Source organism: Erinaceus europaeus, chromosome 17 (assembly GCF_950295315.1).
Source record: "Erinaceus europaeus chromosome 17, mEriEur2.1, whole genome shotgun sequence".
Classification (NCBI taxonomy): domain Eukaryota; kingdom Metazoa; phylum Chordata; class Mammalia; order Eulipotyphla; family Erinaceidae; genus Erinaceus; species Erinaceus europaeus.
Genome location: NC_080178.1, coordinates 66,185,701 through 66,208,489, shown reverse-complemented (window position 1 = coordinate 66,208,489; position 22,789 = coordinate 66,185,701). Strand labels below are relative to the sequence as shown.

The following is a 22,789-nucleotide window of genomic DNA, read 5'->3' as shown; positions in this document are numbered from 1 at the left end:
AGGCTGAGATCAGCGGATGCAGCATCAATTGCTATAGGTTGAGAGAAGCTTGTTGAAAAAAATGAGTCACTCCCCACAGGTTCCAGGACTGGGAGAAATATGGGCTTTATAAAGAATGGGGAGGGTTCCTGCTGTTTTAGGGTTTAAGAAGGCAACAGATAGTAATTATTATAACCAAGTTAATTAGAAATTTGGCTGACTTTGAAAATCCCATTCTTCTTCTTCTAGCATTTGCCCTTCTTCCGTAGCCAGTCAACAGCGTCAAGTTGAGCCTGATGTAAAGTTTCGAGACCTCCTTTGAATCTGTAGAGGTGGCAATCGTTGACTATGTGGGTCATATCTTACAAGACCTCACCAAGACTTATGTTTTTAATGTTATTTACATATATCTCTGTCTAATATAGTGACTCAGCTAGTTGCTTCTGGTCTCTCTGGTCTAAGATTATAATTGACTTAATATTTCAGAAAAGAAAAAGTTATTATTGGAAATGTACCAACATTTTAAGGCCACAATTAAAATTCACTCAGTTTACCAATTTGAAGCCTTAAGTGCTCAGATTAAAGAAATACATATTAAGACCTGGAATCTATGCATCACAAAGTTTGAGGCATTCAATCCATTTTCCCCTTTATTAATGATTAAATAATGAATTATAAGTCTATAAATTAATAGGAGTGTGTATTAACACCGTTCCCACCACCAAAGTTCTGTGTCCCTACTTCCACCTGCTCTAGTGAAGCTGAAAATCTACACACACACTATTTTAATCACAAAGTAAACTAGAATTAGCCCTATTGCTTGACTTCTCTCTGTGTTTTCAGGTCTATCATGGCTTTGGTTAATGAGTCCTACTACCAGCCACCCTTCTTCCTACTTTCTGGAATTCCAGGGCTGGAGGAATCACATATATGGATCTCTATCCCATTGAGTATCATGTATGGAATTGCCATTCTGGGAAACTGCCTCATCATTCACATAATATACAAGAATTCCAGTCTTCATGAGCCTCAATATATATTCTTGTCCATGTTGGCAGCCACTGACACTGGCATGTCAGTATCAACACTGCCTACTGTACTGAATGTCTTTCTTCTTAACCACCGGGAGATAGAGTTCCATGGTTGCCTGGCCCAGATGTTCTTCATTCATACTTTTTCTTCCATGGAATCTGCCATATTACTGGCCATGGCCTTTGACCGCTTTGTGGCTATATGCAATCCACTGCGCTACACTATGGTCCTAACCTATTCCAGAATTACTCAGATGGGATTGGCTGCTGTGGCTCGAGGAGTGGGGCTAATGGCTCCCTTGCCTATACTGCTCAAGAGACTCCCCTTCTGTAAGAGTATCATTCTATCCCACTCATTCTGCTTTCACCCTGATGTGATGAAGTTAGCCTGTGGTTCTATTCATGTAAACATCATCTATGGACTGACCCTGGTTCTCTGCTCCTTTGGTGTTGACTCCATCTTTATTGTCCTGTCTTATGCTCTGATCTTGAAGACAGTAGTGCACATTGCTTCCAGGGAAGGACAACTTAAGGCACTCAATACATGTGTCTCCCATATTGTCACCGTCCTCATTTTTTATGTCCCACTAATTGCTTTAGCCTTGATCCACAGAATAGGCAAATATCACTCCCCTCTTCCCCATGTGACCATGTCTAACATTTTCCTCTTCCTTACACCTGTCCTCAACCCCTTGGTTTATAGTGTCAAAACAAAACAAATTAGAAATGCACTATGTAAACGACTTGTTCTAAAAGTACAGCTATGAAGAACAGAATGGGAGTTCTTTCAGAAATTGATTGAAAGGTACCAGAGATATTGGAAAATAGAAGGAGAGATATACATTATTCTCACAGACGATAGAGTACTCTGTTTGGTACATCTCTGTGTGGTTTACCTGAGAATTTCTAGAAATCTAAGATTCCCTTCTAGTTATAAATGTTGGATCAGAAAAGGAAATTTCCAAAGCCTTTCACACCTACTAGTCTTCATTTCTAGAGTTCATTGCTCTTTCCTATGAACATATTTTGTGTAAAATAACCCTATAAAGGTTTTTCTACATGAATCTTTAATATATAACTAGATGGCTCAAATGTATTAAACAGTTCTCATTCATTTTATAGCTTTTGTGCTTGTGTGCCTCATCGTATATGTATCCGTTTGATATCATCATTGCTGGTAAGGGCAGGCATGGAAGTATAGACTAGTGATGTCAACAAGTTAACTATCACAAAAGTGAGTTTATTCAGGTGAATTCAGTTATGTGCGCAGGCATTTATGATTATCTGTGTAATAATTATGAATAATTCTCACTTTGCATATTTTGGTCTTCATTCCTCAGACATATGTCACACTATGTATGCATGCCTATGTGTGTCCAATATATCCAACATGTTGGAGGACAGACTAATAAGACCAAAGTGTCATGATTTATAAGATTATTGTCTAGTGAGTGGTGGTAAAATAGAAATGAATGTACTATACTATATGACAAAGTTGAATAAATAATATAACCCATTTCATTATAGAAGATGCTATTAAATTGTGTCATTATTACAAACTAAAGACATGTAATCTGTTACCTTACAGTCTTGTAAATCACTATTGAATAAATAATAACAATTTTAAAAGGCTGTCATCTTTCTTCAAAACACTGGAAGAGTTGTTGAGAAATACTCCCCAGTTCTCTACTTCCATGCTTAGAAAAGTCAGAGTTAAGAGGAAATCCTATAACAAAGAACATGATCCAAGTGGAACTTAAAAGGAGATGGTGAGGGAGTCTTGCAGGCACTAAGCTCCAGTAATAATTCTGGTGGGTATACAAAAAAAAAAAGGTAAGATAAAAAATTCATTTTCATCCTGGAAAGTTAGAAAAATAGACATATTTTGATTTTAGAGGTCAGTGTATAACCATAGTTACTGTCAGTAGGGAGTGGAAAACAAAACATAATAAAACCTGAAATCTGAATGAAGTAGCAAGATGCCCAAGAATAAGCATTCCGTAGATCCTTACACACTATATCTCTTTATGAAGCTCTTTTATCTTTTCTCAATAGCCAGAATGTTCAGTTATAAAAGTAATCAGAAATATCATTCATATCGTAATGAATATGTCATCAAGTTTGAATTTAAATACCTCACTGTAAACAGTATGGATAGGCAAGTGTTATGTGGCATTTTATTTTATCTATAAAATCAACCCTTACTGATCTTTCAGAGTTGAGAATCAGACTTCTCTATCCTGCAGATCATATAGATAAAAACACTTGACCTTGGATTTCTAATACCATTTCTTTTTTTTGAAAAACATCTATTAATTTATTTGATAGAAATCTATAGGGGAGGAGGAGAAAAAGAGAGAGAGAAAGAGACACCTGCAACACTGTGTCACCACTCATGAAGCTTCACCTGTAGGTGAGAACTGTGGAGCTTGAACTTGGCTCCTTGTAATGTGTGTACTGAACAGGGTGCACCGCTGGTCAGAACGTCTAATGCCATCTCTCCTCACCACTACCAAACAAACATCATTCTTGACACAACTAAAATAGTTCATATTAGCATTCTACCTCCAACTTTGCTCCTTAGATGTTCAGATATTTCTGAATTTTGACATGTTAAGTCATATTTTAGAGAGAGGCCAGAACACTGCCCAATTCAGGCATACAGTGGTACTCAGAACTGAACCTGTGGCCCAGGGACTCCAAGAGTGCAAGTCTGAGGTGTTACCACTGCACTATCAATCAGAGCAGGTTAAGTACTTCTTGAGGGGAGACTGACCTGATTCTTGTTTTAATGTTGAATTCTTTACCTAGCATAGTTCTTGGCAGTAGTGGATGCTAAATAGCATTTTTAATTGTTTTCTCTTCTGAAAAAAAAGAAGTCTCACTCCCCAGCAATGACACGTTGCACCCAAAATCGCTTGCGCATGGCAGTCTGGATTTGTCGGGATTTTAGACTGTAGACGAGAGGGTTGAGCAGTGGTGTCATGAGAAGATAGGCATTGCTCATGGTCGTATACAGAATTGGGGAAGTGTCTTGTGTGTACCGATGCAGCACTGACAAACTGATTAGGGGCAGGTAAAACACAAGCACTGTGCATAGGTGACAGGCACAGGTATGCAGAGATCTCCAGCTTCTGTCTTGAGTCTCCAGCTTCATAACTGTACCCAAGATTTTCATGTATGAAGCAAGGATGAAGACAGCATCCACGGCGAATGTGCACAGTACAAATACCAATCCATAGACGCTGCTGAAAGTGACATCCCCACACGCCAGGTTGAGCATATCTGGGTAGTAGCAGTAAGAGTGTGACAGGATATTGGCCCCACAGAAAGGAAAGGTCCTGAGGAAAAAAGGGAGAGGAAGCAGCAGAGTGGCCCCTCGTAGTAGGGCAGCCCCGCTAAGACAGGCAACAGTGTAGTGGGTCAGAATCCTGTTGTAGTTTAATGGAGCACAGATAGCAACCAAGCGGTCAAAAGCCATGGCCACCAGGACGCCCGATTCCACTGAGGAGAGGGTGTGGATGAAGAACATTTGAGTTAGGCAAGCATCTAGACCAATATGGCGGACATCAAACCAGAAGATTGCCAAGACACTGGGCATTGTGGACAGTGAAAGGCCTAGGTCAGTCAAGGCAAGCATAGCCAAAAAATAGAACTGGGGTTCATGAAGATTCTGTTCTGCTCTAACTAGGATGAGCAGAAGAGCATTGCCCACAAGGGATAAAAGGTACAGGAGGAAGAAGGGGATGGAGATCCACATATGTGCAGTCTCTAGACCAGGTATACCAATGAAGGAGAAGGTAGGTCTAGTCAAGGAGGAGCTATTACAAGCCAACATAGTAAGACCTAGGTAGGATTGTAGCCCACAGATGCTCTCAGACCTGTAGAAATAAATCAATGTCAGAAAAAAAAAGAATATTAGAAAAAAAAACATGTTAATACATAAGTTGTTAAAGTTAAGTTAGAGAAAACTCAAACCTGAATTTATATTTTAATCTTCTTAGTTATTTGTTTTGGTATATGGTAAGTACATGAAAGATATTTAATATCATTTATGTTTCTAAAAGCCTTATGCTTTCTTTTTTTAAATTTTTTTAAATATATACTTATTTTCCTTTTTTGTTGCCCTTGTTTTTCATTGTTGTTGTAGTTATTATCATTATTGTTATTGATGTCATTTTTGTTGGATAGGACAGAAAGAAATAGAAAGTGGAGGGGAAGACGGGGGGGGGGGAGGAAGATAGACACCTGCAGACCTGCTGCACAGCCTGTGAAGTGACTCCTCTGCAGGTGGGGAGCCGGAGGCTCAAACCAGGATCCTTCTGCTGGTCCTTGCTCTTTGTACCACATGTGCTTAACCCCCTGTGCTACCTGACTCCCAAGCCTTATGTTTTATAATAGTTGATTTTGATCAAATGAACGGCTAGATTATGACTAATGGAGGTGAGTGCTTCATCAAAATCCCAAATTTATTTTCGTACATTTGTAAGAATACTATATTTACACGTTGGTCCAAAGATTAGTTTCATGAAACAGAACAAGATAAAAAAAGCCTAAATACTAAAATTCATCAATTAGCATGTCTCCAAACTTCCATATTATTCAGTATAATCCCAGATTTTATAAACTATTTTTTCACAAAAAAGCATGTTGATTATTAAAAAATGTGAACATTTTTCTGTAAAACACTACAACCTTACATTATTTACAAGTCCCAGATTTCACAGTAGAAACATATAGATTTGTTTAGAAAGTCATAGTGTTGCTTTCAAAAGTTAGTAGTCATGGGCCCCTTGGAATATAATATAGATTTCCTAGCTTCTCTCAATATAAGACCCCAAATTTCATCTGTTATATTTTTACTTTTAGGTTCCTGATTATTAAATACATCATTCTACTTTATATCTTAATGCATTTCAGCCCCCAAGTTGCAGATGCTACAATACCTGAATATCAACCTGACTTTCCTAGGCAGATGACCTCACAAATATGTCCTGAACCCCATCTTCCAAGAACCCTACCACACTAGGGAAAGATAGGGACAGGCTGGAAGTATGAATTAACCTGCCAACACCCATGTCCAGCAAAGAATCAATTATAGAATCCAGCTACATTATTTTATGTGCTTTGTCAGTTCTTAAACAGCTATTTAAAAGTTCTGATTTTTTTTTCTATTTCCCCAAATAAGACCATACTATATCATACTACTTTGAACAAATAATGAAGTTTTTTTTACTAAGAATCTTGTTAGTGTCAGGTGCCATTTAAAGCACGGGGGATTCAAACATTTATGAGAAATAAAACATCACTATGAAAGAAACTCTACTTATTCCACCCTTATATAATCCAGAAGTTTGCTTAGTAATTCTCAGAATTAGTGTCTCATGGTCACAAAATATGAATTAGTTGATGTGTATCAGTGCATATTTAGAAAGACTTACTATAAACTGGGGAAAAAATCTTATAATATTTCTGACAGAACTGAAAAAAATAAATAAAATTAGCATGAAGAATTATTATTGTGATTATACTGTGGTCTGACTCATAAATATATTTCAAATTGAACTCCATGTCTAGATTTTTAAAATACTCTAGTTTGGGACTATTGGGAAAGTCTTCCTTAATAAATGAGAACTGAAGGAGAATTCTAAGAAGTCTCAGGAAATGCCAATGTATTTCCTACATGGACTGAGGGAGAATCTACAAAATTATAATGATATTAACGAGAAGTAAATTAAATACATTACGGTATCTAATATCATTGATGCAGGGTTGAATTTGTGTATCAACAAGTTTCAATAGAGCAACAGAATAGCATTTTTTTTCACCCACATCGTTTCTAAACATTCAACCTGAAAATTTAAGATTTTTGTTTTGAATCATTATTCTTCAAAAGCACACACTTCCATGTGTCTATCTTGTAATTTATAAACAAGACAGCAAGTATCATGAGTAAGTCTGAGGAGGACTTATAGATTGCAAAAGTTCTACCTTTTGTGAGGAGATGGAAACTCTAAAAATTTCAAAAGTCTTTGATGATTTCCATGGCTCAGCACCTAAAAATAGAGCACCCAGTAACATCTAATGCACCCTTACAATTTATATTTATGGGATTTCCATTTCAGAATGGAAAGGAGAGTTATCAAAACAGGAAAAAGATCCTGGAAACTTTGGAATATACAATGTAACTGTGTAAACCTAGCATGCATATGTACTTAATGTTCTTTAAATCGGTGATGGCTAGAGTAACGACTACTTAGAGGAAAAGAGACGAAAGTAAATTCAAACATTTAATATTAATATATAATAATTTAACATTATTTATTAAGCACACAGTTCTCCAGGCAATTAAATTCTCAGATTTTATACTTCCTAACTCAACAAGACTAGCTGATTCATTCATTTATTTTTTTTTTACCCTGAAAACCATTGGTTCTTATAGAAGTTTACTTGAGCAGCCCTATTTCAAGATTACATTGGAAAATAATATTCTTCCTGAACTATCTTACTTACTGCAAAACAGATGTGTTAGTTTCCTATTTCAGAATGCCTGTTAGGATAGTCCATCCCCAACATGAAACAGAACTTCCTAACTCAGTGTGGGAGATGAAAGCCTATTTCAAAGGTCTGGTGATTTCATGGCACTTTCAAATCAACAAAAGGGTCTCCCAGGTGTCCAAAAAGCCCTTCTGAGATTAAGAAACCCCGAGAATTCCCAATTGTCATAGTCGATGCTTAAATTTATTCAAGCCCAAGGGATATTAGAAAGAGGGAGTATATCATAGATATTATTTTCTCAGAACATTCTTTTTTTGTTAGAGAAACCAAAATTTCATATTTTATATAGAGTGGGTCTAATCAGTGTTCCTATATTTTATGAAAAGCAAGCTGAAGTCAAATAAATTGAGGCTATACTTAGATAAAATAGCCTGTTTAGGAAATGTTAAAATATTTTAATAAAATGCAATAGCTACCTAAAAGTACATAAATGTATGCATTTATATTGTAAATATGTAAAATATGCATACATTTCATGGTTTTTTGGGCAAAGATATTATTCTTTTCCTTAGAAGTAACAAAATTAAACTTTCTAAATTCATCTTTCTAAACAGAACTCAAATTATATTAAATTAGTTTATCACTTGACATGATATTGGCTGATATCTGGTGTTTTTATCTCAAGAATTTATCAGAGACATATTACATATAGTAGTATGAAACACCTTTTGGGTTTTAAAGGATAATTAATATCACATAGTCAAATGTAATGTGGTATACTACTTTCCTATTTTTATATAGTTTGTATTTCACATATATAAAATATATTACCATCTTTGCACAAATAACACTGGTCACTTGTGGCTATATTTCTATTATTGATTTTTTTAAAAATATTTTTTTTATTTATTCGTGAGAAAGATAGGAGGAGAAAGAACCAGACATCACTCTGGTACATGTGATGCTAGGGACTGAACTTAGGACCTCATGCTTGAGAATCCAATGCTTTAGCCACTGTGCCACCTCTCAGACCACTCTATTATTGATTTTGTTTGATAGAACAGAGAGAACTTGATAGAGAAATGAAGAGGCAGAGAGACAGACATCTGTAGCACTATTGGACTGCTCATGAAGATTCTCCTCCTACAGATGGGAACAGGGACTTAAACCCTGATCTTAGCAAATTGTAATGTATGTGCTCAACCAGGTTCACTACTGTTTGGCTCCCCATTACTTTTTAAAAATTTTTTAAATATTTATTTATTATTATTGGATAGAGACAGAGAAATTGAGATGGGAGGGGAAGATAGGGAGAAGGACAGAATGATACCTGCAGGCCTGCTTCACCACTCATGAAGCTTTCCCCCTGCAGGTGGGGACCAGGGGCTTGAACCTGGGTCCTTGTGCACTGTAATGTGTGCACTTAACCAGGTGCACCAGTGCCTAGCACCTGAAATATTTTATTTATTTATTTGGATAGAGATTGAGAGAAATCAAGAAGGGAGTGGGGAGGAAGACAGGGAAACAGACAGATACCTGTAGTCCTGCTTTACCACTTGTGAAGCTTTTCTCCACAGGTAGAGATGGGAGGCTTGAACTCTGGTCCTGGTACATTGTAACATGCACACTCAACTAAGTGTACCACCAGTTGTCCGCCCACCCTGCCCATTACATTTCTTTATATACATGCCCTTACTCTGCCTCCATTGTTACAAAAATCTTTCCATCTCTGGTTATTCAGGGGAATCACATAGCTAGTTAATAAACCGTGTGTGTGTGTGTGTGTGTGTGTGTGTGTGTGTGTGTGTGTGTGTGTGTGTGTCTGTGTTCATATTTGGAGGCTAGTATATGAGGTATAATGGAACTGTGTTCACTTAATCCATTTTCAGTTGCAGGCTTTGAAAGGAATTATTTATCAACGGGGTATCACTGCTCTAGACTGAACTTTTCAAATGAGAGAGAGAGAGAGAAAGAGAACGAGAGAGAGAGGGAGAGAGAGAGAGAGAGAAGGAAGAACAGAGAGAGTGGGAAAGAGACCATGACAGTAAAGTGACCCCTCCAGTGCATGGGGGTCAGACTCAAACCTGTTTTGTAGGCATAGCAAAGGGCAGGCAGTATCCAGGTGAACCACTTGGCTAGCCCACACAAATCTGAGTTTAAACATATATGTATGCCTTCACATAAGCACCGCTGAGATCAGTGAAGACCTCTTTTATGCTTTGTTGTTGTCATGGGGCACCCCTGCTCTAGGATGGATTTTTCAAATAGAGGCAGAGGTTCGGGGTAGGGTGGAGAAAAGACAGCATAGCAGGAAGACAGGCAGCTTCCCTTCATATCATGAGAGCTAGTTTTGAATCTGGGTCACACACATGACAGAGCAGGCCCACTCTCTAGGTGAACAGTTCAGTCTGTATAATCCTGAATTATTAAGACTGGACAAATTTTAATGGGTGTAAGCCACAACGAGGGTGAGTACTGGGTGGCCTCGCTTGTATGTGAAAATTAAGAAACAGGAAGAGAAAGGAAAACACAAAGTGAAACTTGGACTGGATGTGGTATATTGTGCCAAAGAACCCTGGAGGAGCAGTGAGGGATGGAAGCATATAGGCGGAAAATGACCTGGATTGAGAATAAGATGGTTTTGCAGACAACTATCCCCTAGAGATGAGAAACTGAATCCAGGAATCAACAATTATATTATAAACCACTATCTCACCAATAACATTTACCAAAATAAAATAAAATAATTCCTTACATATAGCTTGAGGATCCCTTTGTCCCACTGAATCTATATTTATTTATTTGTTTGTTTGCTTATTGTTGGATAGATACAGAGGAAAGTTGAAAGGGGATGATATATATATATATATATATATATGTATATATATGTATATATATATATATATATATATAGAGAGAGAGAGAGAGAGAGAGAGAGAGAGAGAGAGAGAGGAGGGAGAGGGAGAGGGAGAGAGAAAGAGAGAGCTGCAGCCCTGCTTCACCATTTGTGAAGCTTTCCCCCTGTAAGTGGAGACCAGAGGTTTGAACCTAGGTCCTTGCACATCACAATATAAGCACTTAACCAGCTGCACCACCACCTAGCCCCTACCCACACTGAACCTATATGCTAGAATATTAATAGTCTTCCAATAGAGATAATAGTTCAAAATTTATTTCAACTTATAGTTTACCCTGGTTCAATTTCAGGTACCACATGTCCAGGAGTGGTACTCTTCTCTCTCTCTCTCTCTCTCTTTCCTCTCTCTTGAAACTTTCTTTGCCTCATATGAAATAAATATTTTAAAAATAATCCTTTGCCGTGTGGTCCAGTAGATGGCACCACCAGTGGGCTCAATACATCTTTTCAAAAAATAAACCTGTCATTTCCAGCAAGAATGAACCTGTAATTCATATTAAGTCGAATAATTCATCATATAAATAAGTCGAATAATTCATCATATAAACACCCCATGGCTCATCATATGTGAGGTGGCTGAAATAATTAAACTTTATTGTTGAAATTGCCACCAGGGTTATCCCCGGAGCTCAGTGCCAGTACTACAAACCCAATGCTCCTTCTGACTTTTTTTTCTCATTTTCCTTTCTTTTTAAAAGTTTTATTTATTTCTTATTAGATAGAGACAGAGAAAAATTGATACAAGAAGGGGAGACAGAGAGGGAGAGACAGAGAGACACCCATAGCTCTACCATGAAGCTTTCTCCCTGCAGGTGGGGACCAGAGGTCTGAACCGGAGCCTTGCACACTGTAATGTGTGCACTTAATCAAGTGTGCCACTGGCTGGCCTCTTTTTCCTTTCTTTCTTTTGTATTTTATTTTATACCTCCGAATCTCATCACAGTATATTTTTATTCATGATTTCCGTGACATTTTCACATCTCAAGGAATATAGTGTTGACATAGTAAGCTCTCTTCTTCTCCAATTCAGGAAAAGGTGATTCCCAGTTCCTCTATGTGGTTCAGTACTATTATCCAGCAAGCTTAGTTGTTTTTTGTTTGTTGCTCAGCTCTGGCTTATGGTGGTGCAGGGGACTGAACCTGGAACTTTGGAGCCTCAGGCACGAGAGTCTCTTTGCATAGCCATTATGCTATCTACCCTCCGCCCCCTTTTTCCTTCCTATTATGCTTGATAGTACAGAAAAAAAAATGAGAGAAGAGGGAGACAAAGAAGGTGAGAGAAGTGTAGACACCTACAGACCTGCTTGAGCAGTGGCACAAAATCGGCCATTGCACATGGTAATATTTGTGCCTAACTGGGTATGCTGCCACCAGGCCCCGTAATTAAACTTTTAAAGCAGAGGGCAGTGCCTGCCAGAAGGTGAGGATGGAGGGTTAGGGCACTGCTTTATAGTGATGTACTTGTGAAAAGCCGTAGTGTGCTGGGAAAATGAAGAGTGCTGACAAGAAAGTAGATATGGTTGATTGATTGCTCCGATTGTGTACTGAATAATGATCCATCTAACACCTGTTATATGAATGGAATATTACATCAATATTAAGAAACATGAAATGAAGGTGAAGGGTGTCTGGCGGTAGCGCAGCAGGTTAAGTGCACATAGTGCAAAGCACAAGGACCACCTTAAGGATACTGGTTCAAGCCCCCTGCTTCCCACCTGCAGGGGAGTGGCTTCACAAGTGTTGAAGCAGGTCTGCAGGTGTCTGTGTTTCTCTCCCCCTCTCTGTCTTCCCCTCCTCTCTCCATTTCTCTCTGTCCTATCCAACAACAACTACAACAATAAAACAACAAGGGTGACAAAAGGGAATACATAAGTAAATATTTTTTTAAAAAATGAAGTTGAAATATCAGTCATTTAGATAAATAACATATGAAATAAAGCACATGAATATAAAATGTCTAAATAACATTTAAACTGACTTTGGAGCAGAGTTTGTGCCACTGTTAGTTTTTCTCAGTCTCTCTGGTATAGTATTTTATCCAGAAAATTTTGGCCATTCTTGGATTGGTCCTATGAAATGAAAAGGGTTAATGATAGGTTTCAAATAAAAAAAAATTAAGTGAAAACCCAGGAGACTCTTATTGTCAGGGGAGAACAGCACAAAAATAAATAAATTCAAATCCAGCAACAGGCATCTTTGACCATGGACATGAAGGAGGAAGCCATCTTGACAGAACTTAGCAACTAGTCTACCTTAAAATGCCAGGTAAGAAAGCAAAACATGTCTACTTGAGTTAATTTTAAATGTAATGAATTTCAGAGACATTGATTATATTAGCAAGTAGAAAAATTCTACCCTGACCTGCAAGTCGAGCCCAGTTGCAACAGCATTCAAGAAACCATCATTGGTCTATTTCTCTCTCTCTCTCTTTCCCTCTCTCTCTCTCTCTCCCTCTCCCTCTCTCTTTTTCTCTCATCTATCTATCTATCTATCTATCTATCTATCTATCTATCTATCTATCTATCTATCTACCTACCTACCTACCTAAAACACACATACAAATAAACAAACAAAAAACCAACTAAGCTTGCTAGATAATAGTACTGAACCACAAAGAGGAACTGGGAATCACCTTTTCCTGAATTGGAGAAGAAGAGAGCTTACCATGCCAGCAGTATATTCCTGGATATGTGAAAATGTCATGGAAATCATGAATAAAAATATACCGTGATGAGATTCGGTAGCAGACACGTAACTCTAGTGGCATAATGTTAAAATGTGCTCTTCTGACAGAAATGTTCTGTTCCCCAGCATACACTCTTCCTATCCTAGCCCAATTCTGAAAAAAAAATTCTGAGACCAATTTTATTTTTTTAAGAATGATCTTTATTCATTTATTGGACAGAAACAGTAATTGAGAGGGAAAGGAGTGAAAGAGAGAAGGAGAGAGACAGAGAGGCACCTGCAACACTACTTCACCACTTGTGAAACTCTCCCCTTAAAGGTGGGGACTGGGGTTTCAAACCCAGGTCCTTGCTCATTGTAACATGTGTGCTCAAACAGGTGCGCCACTACCCAGCCTCCCAATTTTTTTTCTATTGTTTTTTTTTTTTAAGTCTCACCCAACATGGTCCAGATGGAGATTTTGACAAATTAAGTAGCATTCCAAATGATAGTTAAAAGTACTGGGCAGAGTGACACTTTGAGAGAGATCCTTGATTTTTTATTGCTTTCTCTTATAATTTTACTTACAAATAGTTGGAATCAAGTGAAATCTCAGACTCACCTAGCCAGGAAGTTAAATTCCCAGAGCTGAAGTCTATAGTTCCCCATGCAAGCAGTCAATATTTTCTTTTTTTTATTTCTTTATTGGGGGTTTAATGGTTTACAGCAACTGTAAAATATAATAGTATGTACATTTATGACATTTCCACATAATAATACAACATCTGTTAGCAATAAATACTTTCAAGTATTTATATAAAGGCTAAAGTAAAAAAGAAAAAAAAAGAAAAACAGCAATGAAACTAGTGAGTGAGGAGGACAGGTGAGTATTTTGGGTGATAAGGTGCATTGTTTTGGGGGCTGACAGTCTAAATGTGTGAAGATTGTGTAACACACATCTGTTTTCATTGGAAGACAAAGTCAAGATAAGTCAAAGTAATCAAAATGTACCCACAATGACGGAATTTTAACTTTCTATTTATTTTATTTTATTTTTTTTTATTTGATAATGAAAGAGAGAAATCTAGAGGGAAAGGGAAGGTAGAAATAAAGAGAAAGAAAGTCACCTGCAGCACTGCTCTACTGCTTATGAAGTTTCCCCAATCCAGATGGAGACTGGGGGCTTGAAATTGAGTCCTTGTGCATTGTGTCATATGTTCTCTACTTGGTCTGCCACTACCTAGCCCAAGAATTTTATTTTTAAGTAAGTGAATTGTTGTACGAAATGCATGTGGATTTTCTAGATGACCATTTAAATATCCCCCTTATGTAGTTTCAAAAAAAAAAAAAAGCTTAAACTATGCTATGGAGATCAGTTGTACATGTATCTTTGTTAACAGAGGGAAAACAAGATATAAATATATATTATTTTATTGGGGGTATTGCAGTACAATTTCCGACAAGATCAGGCAAGTTCAGAGTGGTATGACTGCAGATCACTACTAATTTCTCAAGTTAAATAAATTACAATGTAGGTGTCTCTCAACAGATGAATGAATATGGTGTGTCATACACGTATAGTGGAACATCATTCAGTTTTTTTTTTTAGAGAGAAAACCATAGGCCAAAAAGATAATTGGCGTGTGTGAAACCCTAGAGGTCACAGATTCACCCCCTGTCACCACCCTAAAATAGAGCTGAACATAAAATTGAACAGGGGCAACAATTCTACTTTCAACACATTTGCTGAACCTGTAGAACATTGTAATAAGTGAATAAACCCCACATAGGAACAAGTCCTAAAAGAACTACTGTAAATTTAACAATCAAAATAAATATAAAAAAAAACCTCAGTGGATCTAGATTATTTTCCTTTTCAAATAGCGAACAAACCTGAAGACCTCTGTTAGTGCTGTTGAGGATGTTGTTGCTGGGAAGTCACTGCTCCAGGACAGTCTTTTATTTTCAGATGGGAAGAAAGGGATGGACAGAGGGAAAGACACCATAACACAGAAGCTTCCCCCATTGTGGTGGGATGGGAGGGGAAACTTGGGTCTCAGCAAAGCAAACATCTTTTAAGTGAGCTTTCTCAACTTTTTTCTTCCCTTTATCTAGAGAAACTGCTGAACAGAGAAGATATTTTTCTAATCCAGACATATTTTATGTTGACTATTACACAGGGCAAGGTTTAGTAAATATTTTTCTTATTTGTTTATTTCCTTTTTATTGCCCTTGTTGTTTTTTATTGTTGTTGTAGTTATTACTGTTGTTGATGTCATCATTGTTGGGTAGGACAGAGAGAAATGGAGAGAGGAGGGGAAGACAGAGAGGGGGAAAGAAAGATAGATGCCTTCAGACCTGCTTCACTGCCTGTGAAGTGACTCCCCTGCAGGTGGGGAGTCAGGGGCTTGAACCAGTATCCTTAAGGTGGTCCTTGCGCTTTGCACCACTTGCACTTAACCTGCAGCACTACTGCCCAACTCCCAATATTTCTTAAGATTAGATTTCTATATTATGTGTGCTCAGAATATATAAAAAATATATCTTTTTACTTCATAAGCTTTTACTTAATATCTGATACCGGGACAACATATTTCATTCTAGGAACGATATGCAACACAGGCTCAAAGCTTGATGCCCATAGCACAAACTCCACAGAGCCCACATTCCTGGTGACAGGCATACCTGGGCTGGAGTCTGTCCACATCTGGATCTCCATACCTTTCAGCCTCATGCTCCTCATTACCTTACTGGGAAATACGGCCATCATGGCAGTTATCTGGAAGGAACAGAGCCTCCACATGCCAATGTACCTCTTCCTGGCTATGCTAGCTGCTTCTGATCTGGGTCTGTCCCTTTTCACCTTCCCCACCATGCTGCGGATCTTCTGGCTGAATGCTCGAGAGCTCACTTCCTCCACTTGCTTCACTCAAATGTTTTTTATCCATACCTTCCAGGATTTTGAGTCAGCTGTCATACTGGCAATGGCCTTTGACCGCTACGTGGCAATTTCTCACCCCTTACACTATTCCTCTCTCCTTACCAATAGTGTCATTGCCAGAATCGGTTTGGTGATTCTTTTGCGAACCTTAAGTGTACAGGTGCCACTTCCCATTCTCTTGAGGAGACTTTGTTTCTGTCACTCCAATGTCCTTTCTCATTCCTATTGTTTGCATCCTGACATTATAAAGCTAGCTTGTTCTAATACTAAGGTCAATAGTATCTTTGGACTGTTTGTAGTGTTATCCACTATGGGACTTGATTTCCTTCTCATTCTCTTTTCTTATGTTCTGATATTGAAAACTGTACTGAATATTGCTTCCCATGGTGGCCGCCTGAAGGCATTCAACACCTGCATTTCCCATCTCTCTGCTGTAATTCTCTTCTTTACACCCATGATTTGCCTTTCTATACTGCACCGCTTTGGGCCCAGACTTCCCTCACATGTTTATGTCACCATGGCCAACATGCATTTTCTCATTCCTCCTGTGGTGAACCCCATTGTGTACGTGGTGAAAACCAAACAGATCCGAGAGAAAATGCTGAAATTCTTTTTCAAGAAGAGACCAGGTGAATCTCAGGTCACATTTATTACATGAAGGACACTATCCCAACAGATAACGATGCAAGAAACAAAAACTGTGTTCCTAGTGCAAATGTCATCGAAGCTGTTGGCCTCTGACTCTTCCCTATTCTATGGGGCATTATGTTGGATGACCTTTAAAACTACTTACTTTCTATGATATTAGCATATATATCCATATATGCATAACTGTGTATATATCCATATAGAAGGATGTGTATCATCTCATCAAATTATATAGTCAATTAAAATATTAAAATAATATATTATTCATTGTGAAAATGGTCTATGTGTCCCAACAAGATTTGGCACATTCTGGTATGGCTGTATACAGTCATATGTATACTTCAGTCACAAAACTTAAACGTTAGTTCATCAAAGGTAGAATTAGTGAATTACTTGTTTTCTATGACTTGCATGGTTTCACTTTTGGAATCAGCTTAAATATTTTTGTATCTTTCTGGTTCAATGCCCGTTACAATGCTCAAGGACCCAGGTTGCAAACCCTTTCCCCACCTCTAGGGAGAAAGCTTCACGAGTGGTTTAGCGGGTCTGCAGGTATCTCTCTTTCTCTCTCCCTCTCTACCACCCTCTCCCCTCTTGATTTCTGGATGTATATGTCTAAGGAGTAAATAAAGATAAGAAACACATTACAAAATGTATTTTTATATTTTTTTGCTCTCACACCTGCAGTTTTTATTTCCAAGTAACAGTAATTATAGATTTCTCATATTAAAAATTATAAACAAATGATATATTTATTGTTTTCTTGTTTGAATTTTTCTTCTGTCATCATAAGGACTTCATCATCCCAGGTGGAGTTTTTCAGGTAGAAAGAGAAAGACACAGAAATAAACAGATAACACAGCATGGACTCTTCCTCAAATGCAATGTGGCTATATTTGAACCTGGGTTGCACACATGACAAAGCCAGCACACCGAATGCATGCTTTTAAAGCTACAGCTGTCTTTGTAGTCATCTGAAAATGAAATTTAAAATGTTTACCATTATATCCCAGTCACTTAAACTTCACACCCAATCCTCTCATATAAAAAAAAATCTACATCCAGATATGACAATATACCCTTTATTTCAACAGTAAAATGTAAGAAAAAAATAAATGTATTCAAAGGTGGAAATGTGTTGACTTTCTTCAAAACACATTATAATATTTATTTATTTATATTTGGCTTTTTTTCTTTTTTTTATTTAAGAAAGGAGACATTAACAAAACCATAGAATAAGAGGGATACAACTCCTCACAATTCCCATATTTTTGGCTTTTTTTCCAGGTTCTAGGGATATCTGCATGCACAAGTACACAGCCTCACTCCCAATCTAAAGGTGTTTGTAAGAGGAGGCAATGGTTCAAGAACTAGAAAATACACGGTTGATGGCTTTGAGTGTAGACGAATGAGGTCATATGCACTAAAGAGTACAGATAACCCTAGAACCTGGGGTAAACAAGCCAACACTTGTCCTGCACAGACCTAGATATTATCCACACAAAGCTCATCTAGAATGTTCATTTCCTACAACTGGACAGTGGCAATGTGCTGTTATACACCTTTGAGCTTACAGTGTTGCAGGGTAGCAGTGATAGAACATTAGTATGCCTTCGCTGCCAGAAAGACTGTGCGATACAGTTGTCCTTTGGTATTCCTGGAGGGTTGGTTCAAGCTCCCCTGAGAATACAAAACACAGATGTTCTCAGATCTCTTGTAGCCTTCCTGATCTATAGGTTCCACATCCGTGGGTACAGAGGGCTTACTGCCCTTCCTTCATTGCAAATAATTGCCTCCAATGATTGCTTTTCCACAACAATTAAAAAAAAATGTAGCACTTTGAATAAAATGGACTTTCACTAACTGTATAATCAATGTATCCCCCCATTTGGTTCACAAATAAGTTGGTTGAAAAAAGAGTATGTATTGATTGCTTCGATTTACCCCCCCCCCACACACACACACAAAAGAGTATGTATTGATTGCTTCAGTTTACCCTGTCCTGTTCTAAACATGTTCAGAAAATGCAGTGCCTCTACACATTGGCCTTGAAGCAGCTATATGCCTGTGGAACCAGCTGCCATTTAAACCAGAAAAGGAAGGATGGATACTGAATTATCTCAATAAGACATAGAACTTAGGAAGCAAGGAGGTTAAGGGAAAACATAAGGTAAAACCTGGACTGGGTATGGCATATTGTACCAGAGCAAAGGACTCTGGGGAAGAATGGAAGGAGTCAGATGGAGAGGCTCTGGGGTTCTAATTTATGATGAACCTCAATTGGGGACAGAGTGTCTTGCAGACACATATCATAGAGGGATGAGAATTTGTACCTTCTACATGTCAACAATTGTACTGTAAACCATTAACCCCCAGTAAAGTGGAAAAAATATATTTCTCTTCAGAAGTGATCACTAATAGAAAAAAAGATAAGACATACACACAGAAACACACACACACACACACACACACACAAATTCTGTACTCCAAAACTCAAATAAGCTTCCCTAGGTAAAAACATCTCATGTTTGCTACTAAATTAACTCTCCAAGAAAAATAACACATAGAAGTTTGTATACTGTCTCTCAATTACTGATAATAACTTATTTGTGTTTCTTGTTTTTCCTGACATGCTCATTGCTAAGTTAAATCATCGTCATGAATATAACTTTGTGTAGATTGCATTAAGAATTCACTGAATTCGTAAGTGTATGTGAACCTCATGGGATGGTCCCTCTATTCCATGCACACTTTGTTCCTTATATCATTATCATGGGACATTTCTATACTGCTCCAGAAATTAAATGTTTTATCACCTTCTACTCAGCTTCAGAACAAATCCCGTGCTTTAGTTATATACATCTGTTGACCCCTTTTAAATCTCCACTTCTTATGTTCACTCCTCAAACAACTCACTTTGAGGAGCAAGGAACAGGTTAAGAGACAATAAAGGGGCATATATGGGCATCATTGTACCAAAGATCACTGAAAGTAAAAGTCCATCCTGATCTCATTAGTTATGGAATTTGTGTTCTAGATATCTTAATCTTACTCCCCAGATATTTGCAACCTAGCAAAATAAAAGTGAAATTGGAGGGGGTGGGCTGGGTGAAAGTCTGAGATCAGAGTAATGGTGGTTCTTGTTTGTTTTTGTTTTTAAGGAAATATCAGTAAGGATCTGGGGGGTTGCCTTTAACCAGGGCAGAAGAAAATAATTCTAAAGCTGAACCAACTTCAGGTTCTAAGATTATATTAACTAATTGGAAAGCTGATAGAGTCCCACAAGGATTAGAAGTAGCCAGTCTTGCGTTGGACATGCACACTCTCTGAGAACTTAGACCACAAGGATTGGTGGATCCCCAGGAGAACCACAGACAGTGCCTTATAAACCTGCTCACAAGACACCCTACTCAAGGAGGGGGCCCTCAGGAGGCCCCACCTGGACCACAGTCACACAACTTGTCTCTCGGCTCCAAAGCCTGGTGAGTGATAGAAGCATTAGAGCTAGGTTAGTACAAAGCATGTGTACGTAAAATGGAAGTTCTAAAAGAAATTACAGGCTTTCCTAGATAAGGCTTCAAACTCTGTATTTGTTGGAGATATACAGCATTTTGGGAAGTGGGTGCTGGCACATCTTATTAAGCACACATATTAAACTATGCAGAAGGACGGGGGGTTAAGCCCCTGCATGGGAAATGCTTCACAAGTGGTGAAGCAGGTCTGCAGGTGTCTTTCTTTCTCTCCCTCTCTATACCCATTCCTGAACTTCTCTCAGCCCCATGAAATAAAACAGAAAGATACAAAAAAAAAAAAAAAAAAAAAAAAAACCTAAGGGGAAAAAAGGCCATTGGGAGCACTGAACTCATAGTGATGGGCACTGAGCACTAGCAATATCCTAGAGGCAAAAACTAATAAAAACAACATGTTTATTCTCTCATAAAATACATTTTACAGATTTTGGGAAAAGTCTGACTCTTCTTCCCACACTCAGAACAATGATAATTTTGCAGAGACAGTCTAAAATCAACTCCAAGTCCATTGGGTTGTTCTCAGTTTCTGGGTCTGACGAGGGAGGAGACACTCTGTTCTATATAAATAATGCGTTTTACACCTTCAAAGATATAGACAATAGACTATCATTCTGTCACTTAAATTGAATATATTGGAATGGTTCATTAAATGATAATATATTGTATACATAATTACAAACACGTGTCTCTCATGCATTTTTAGTAGTCGAAACAATGGATTTTAGAAAGCTCTAACAAGAAATAGTAAAGGTCACTCAATTAAAGTCACTAGGCCAGACTCACAGGTATTACTTTTGATGTCCTAGTTCCTTTTCACAAACAAAATCTAAATAATATCAAGAGCAGCAAGCCAGTATTTACAATCAGATGTTCTGTTTTCTAAATTCCCAGCAGAAATAATTTATAACTGATCTTATTTGGCATTCCTTGGAACTTTCTATAGTACATAAATTAATCTAGGCTGTGGATATAACCTACACTCTATAAACACAGTCTCTATTTGAATTTTTATTTTAATAAATATTTATTTATATGAGAAATTAGAGGGGCCAGGCCAGTCATGCTGCATCTAGTTAGGAATTACAGTGCTCAAGGAACCCCTGGTCCCCAACTGAAGGGGGATAGCTTCATAAGTGGGATGCAAGTGTCTGTGTCTTTCCCTCACTTTCTCCCACTACCCTCTCAATTTCTCTCTGTTTCTATTCAACAATAAATAAATAAAAACATTTAAAAATTAAATTAAGAGAAAGAGAGATCAGGGAGATGCCAGGGAATAACCACTCAAATCTTGCAGACAGTGGTGTTGGGGATGAAGCCTGCTGTCTCTTGGTTCGCAAGTTGGAAAAGTGGTAAACAAACAGATTGGGCTATCTCCTTGTCTCTCTCTTTTCTTTTTTTCTCTCATTTTTCTTTTTCTTTTTAAATTATTATTAGTGATTTAATAATGATTGACAGTATTACGGTATTAAAGGGATACAATTCCATACAATTCCCATCAACAGAGTTTCTTATCCCATCCCCTCCATTGGAAGCTTCCCTATTCTTTATCCCTCTGGAAGTATAGACCAAAAATCTTCATTGGGTGTAGAAGGTGGGAAGTCTGCATTCTGTAATTTCTTTTCTTCTGGTCATGGGCATAGACAGCTGATCCATATCCCAAGCCGGTTTTTATCTTTCTCTAGTGGGGGAGGATTCTGGGGACATAGGGCTCTAGGATACATTGGTGAGGCCCTCTGCCCAGGTAAGTCAGGATGGCATCACAGTATCATCTGCAACTTGGTGGCTGAAAAAGCATTAAGATAGAAAGGTAGAACAAAGAGTTAAGAATATGACAGATGAGATTTGGAGTCTCATCTGTCAGAGACCATGACTCTACTAATTTTTGCCTGAGCGAGATATCTATCTAGCATGCAGGTGGTCTAAAGGGATTATCTGGGAAGATGGTGTCAGAGTTGAGAACAACACTAGAAAGCTAGATCAGGGAAGAGAGTAGCTTACAAATAGGGGACAAGTATATAAATACCATTAACTGTAACCCCATAGTTCTGACCTAGGGCCTATGTCTATTCATATTCAACACAGCACCCTGTGTAACCTTTGCATCCCTGTCAGTCTGAGTTCCCATTTCATAATCATAGCTGGGAATATTCTAGGCTGCACTCATTTCAGCCAGTTTCCCTCCATTAGCAAAATATGTTGCCCCAGCTCCCAAAACAACTTTAGATGCGGAGTGAACTTTCTCTAGCTGCCACCTCTCCAAATTCAAAGGAGGTCTCGAAACTTTACATCAGGCTCAACCTGACGCTGCTAACTGGCTACGGAAGAAGGGCAAACGCTAGTAGTAGTAGTAGCTTAAAGATCAAATATGTTTTGGAGCAAGGACTCATCACTAAAAAGATAGACAGCATTGTGCCTTCTGGGATATCTAGACAAACGGAGCTAAGCCATGGGAAAATTGTACCATTTCTCTACATATACAGATCATTAGTCAGACAGAATGAGATATCCAGGAAATTCTTTGAAAAAAGTAACTTTGAACTTTCTTCATATTTTTTTTCATAAGGGAAACCTTTACAAAGTT

At 38.0% G+C, this 22,789-nt stretch overlaps 3 protein-coding genes across 3 annotated transcripts; 2 read left to right on the top strand and 1 right to left on the bottom strand.

The window, feature by feature from the left end:
- The first annotated feature begins 829 nt into the window (after positions 1–829).
- On the top strand, positions 830–1,777 carry LOC103122859 (olfactory receptor 51I2-like). Its single transcript, XM_007533479.1, has one exon. It carries the CDS (start codon positions 830–832, stop codon positions 1,775–1,777), a length of 948 nt encoding a protein of 315 aa, XP_007533541.1.
- Positions 1,778–3,891: 2,114 nt separating this feature from the next.
- LOC103122797 (olfactory receptor 51G2-like) lies at positions 3,892–4,848 on the bottom strand. Its single transcript, XM_007533417.2, has one exon. It carries the CDS (start codon positions 4,846–4,848, stop codon positions 3,892–3,894), a length of 957 nt encoding a protein of 318 aa, XP_007533479.1.
- Positions 4,849–5,440: 592 nt separating this feature from the next.
- LOC103122858 (olfactory receptor 51G2-like) lies at positions 5,441–16,688 on the top strand. The gene is made up of 2 exons (XM_007533478.1): positions 5,441–5,453; positions 15,694–16,688. Exons 1-2 carry the CDS (start codon positions 5,441–5,443, stop codon positions 16,686–16,688), a joined length of 1,008 nt encoding a protein of 335 aa, XP_007533540.1.
- Positions 16,689–22,789: the final 6,101 nt, after the last annotated feature.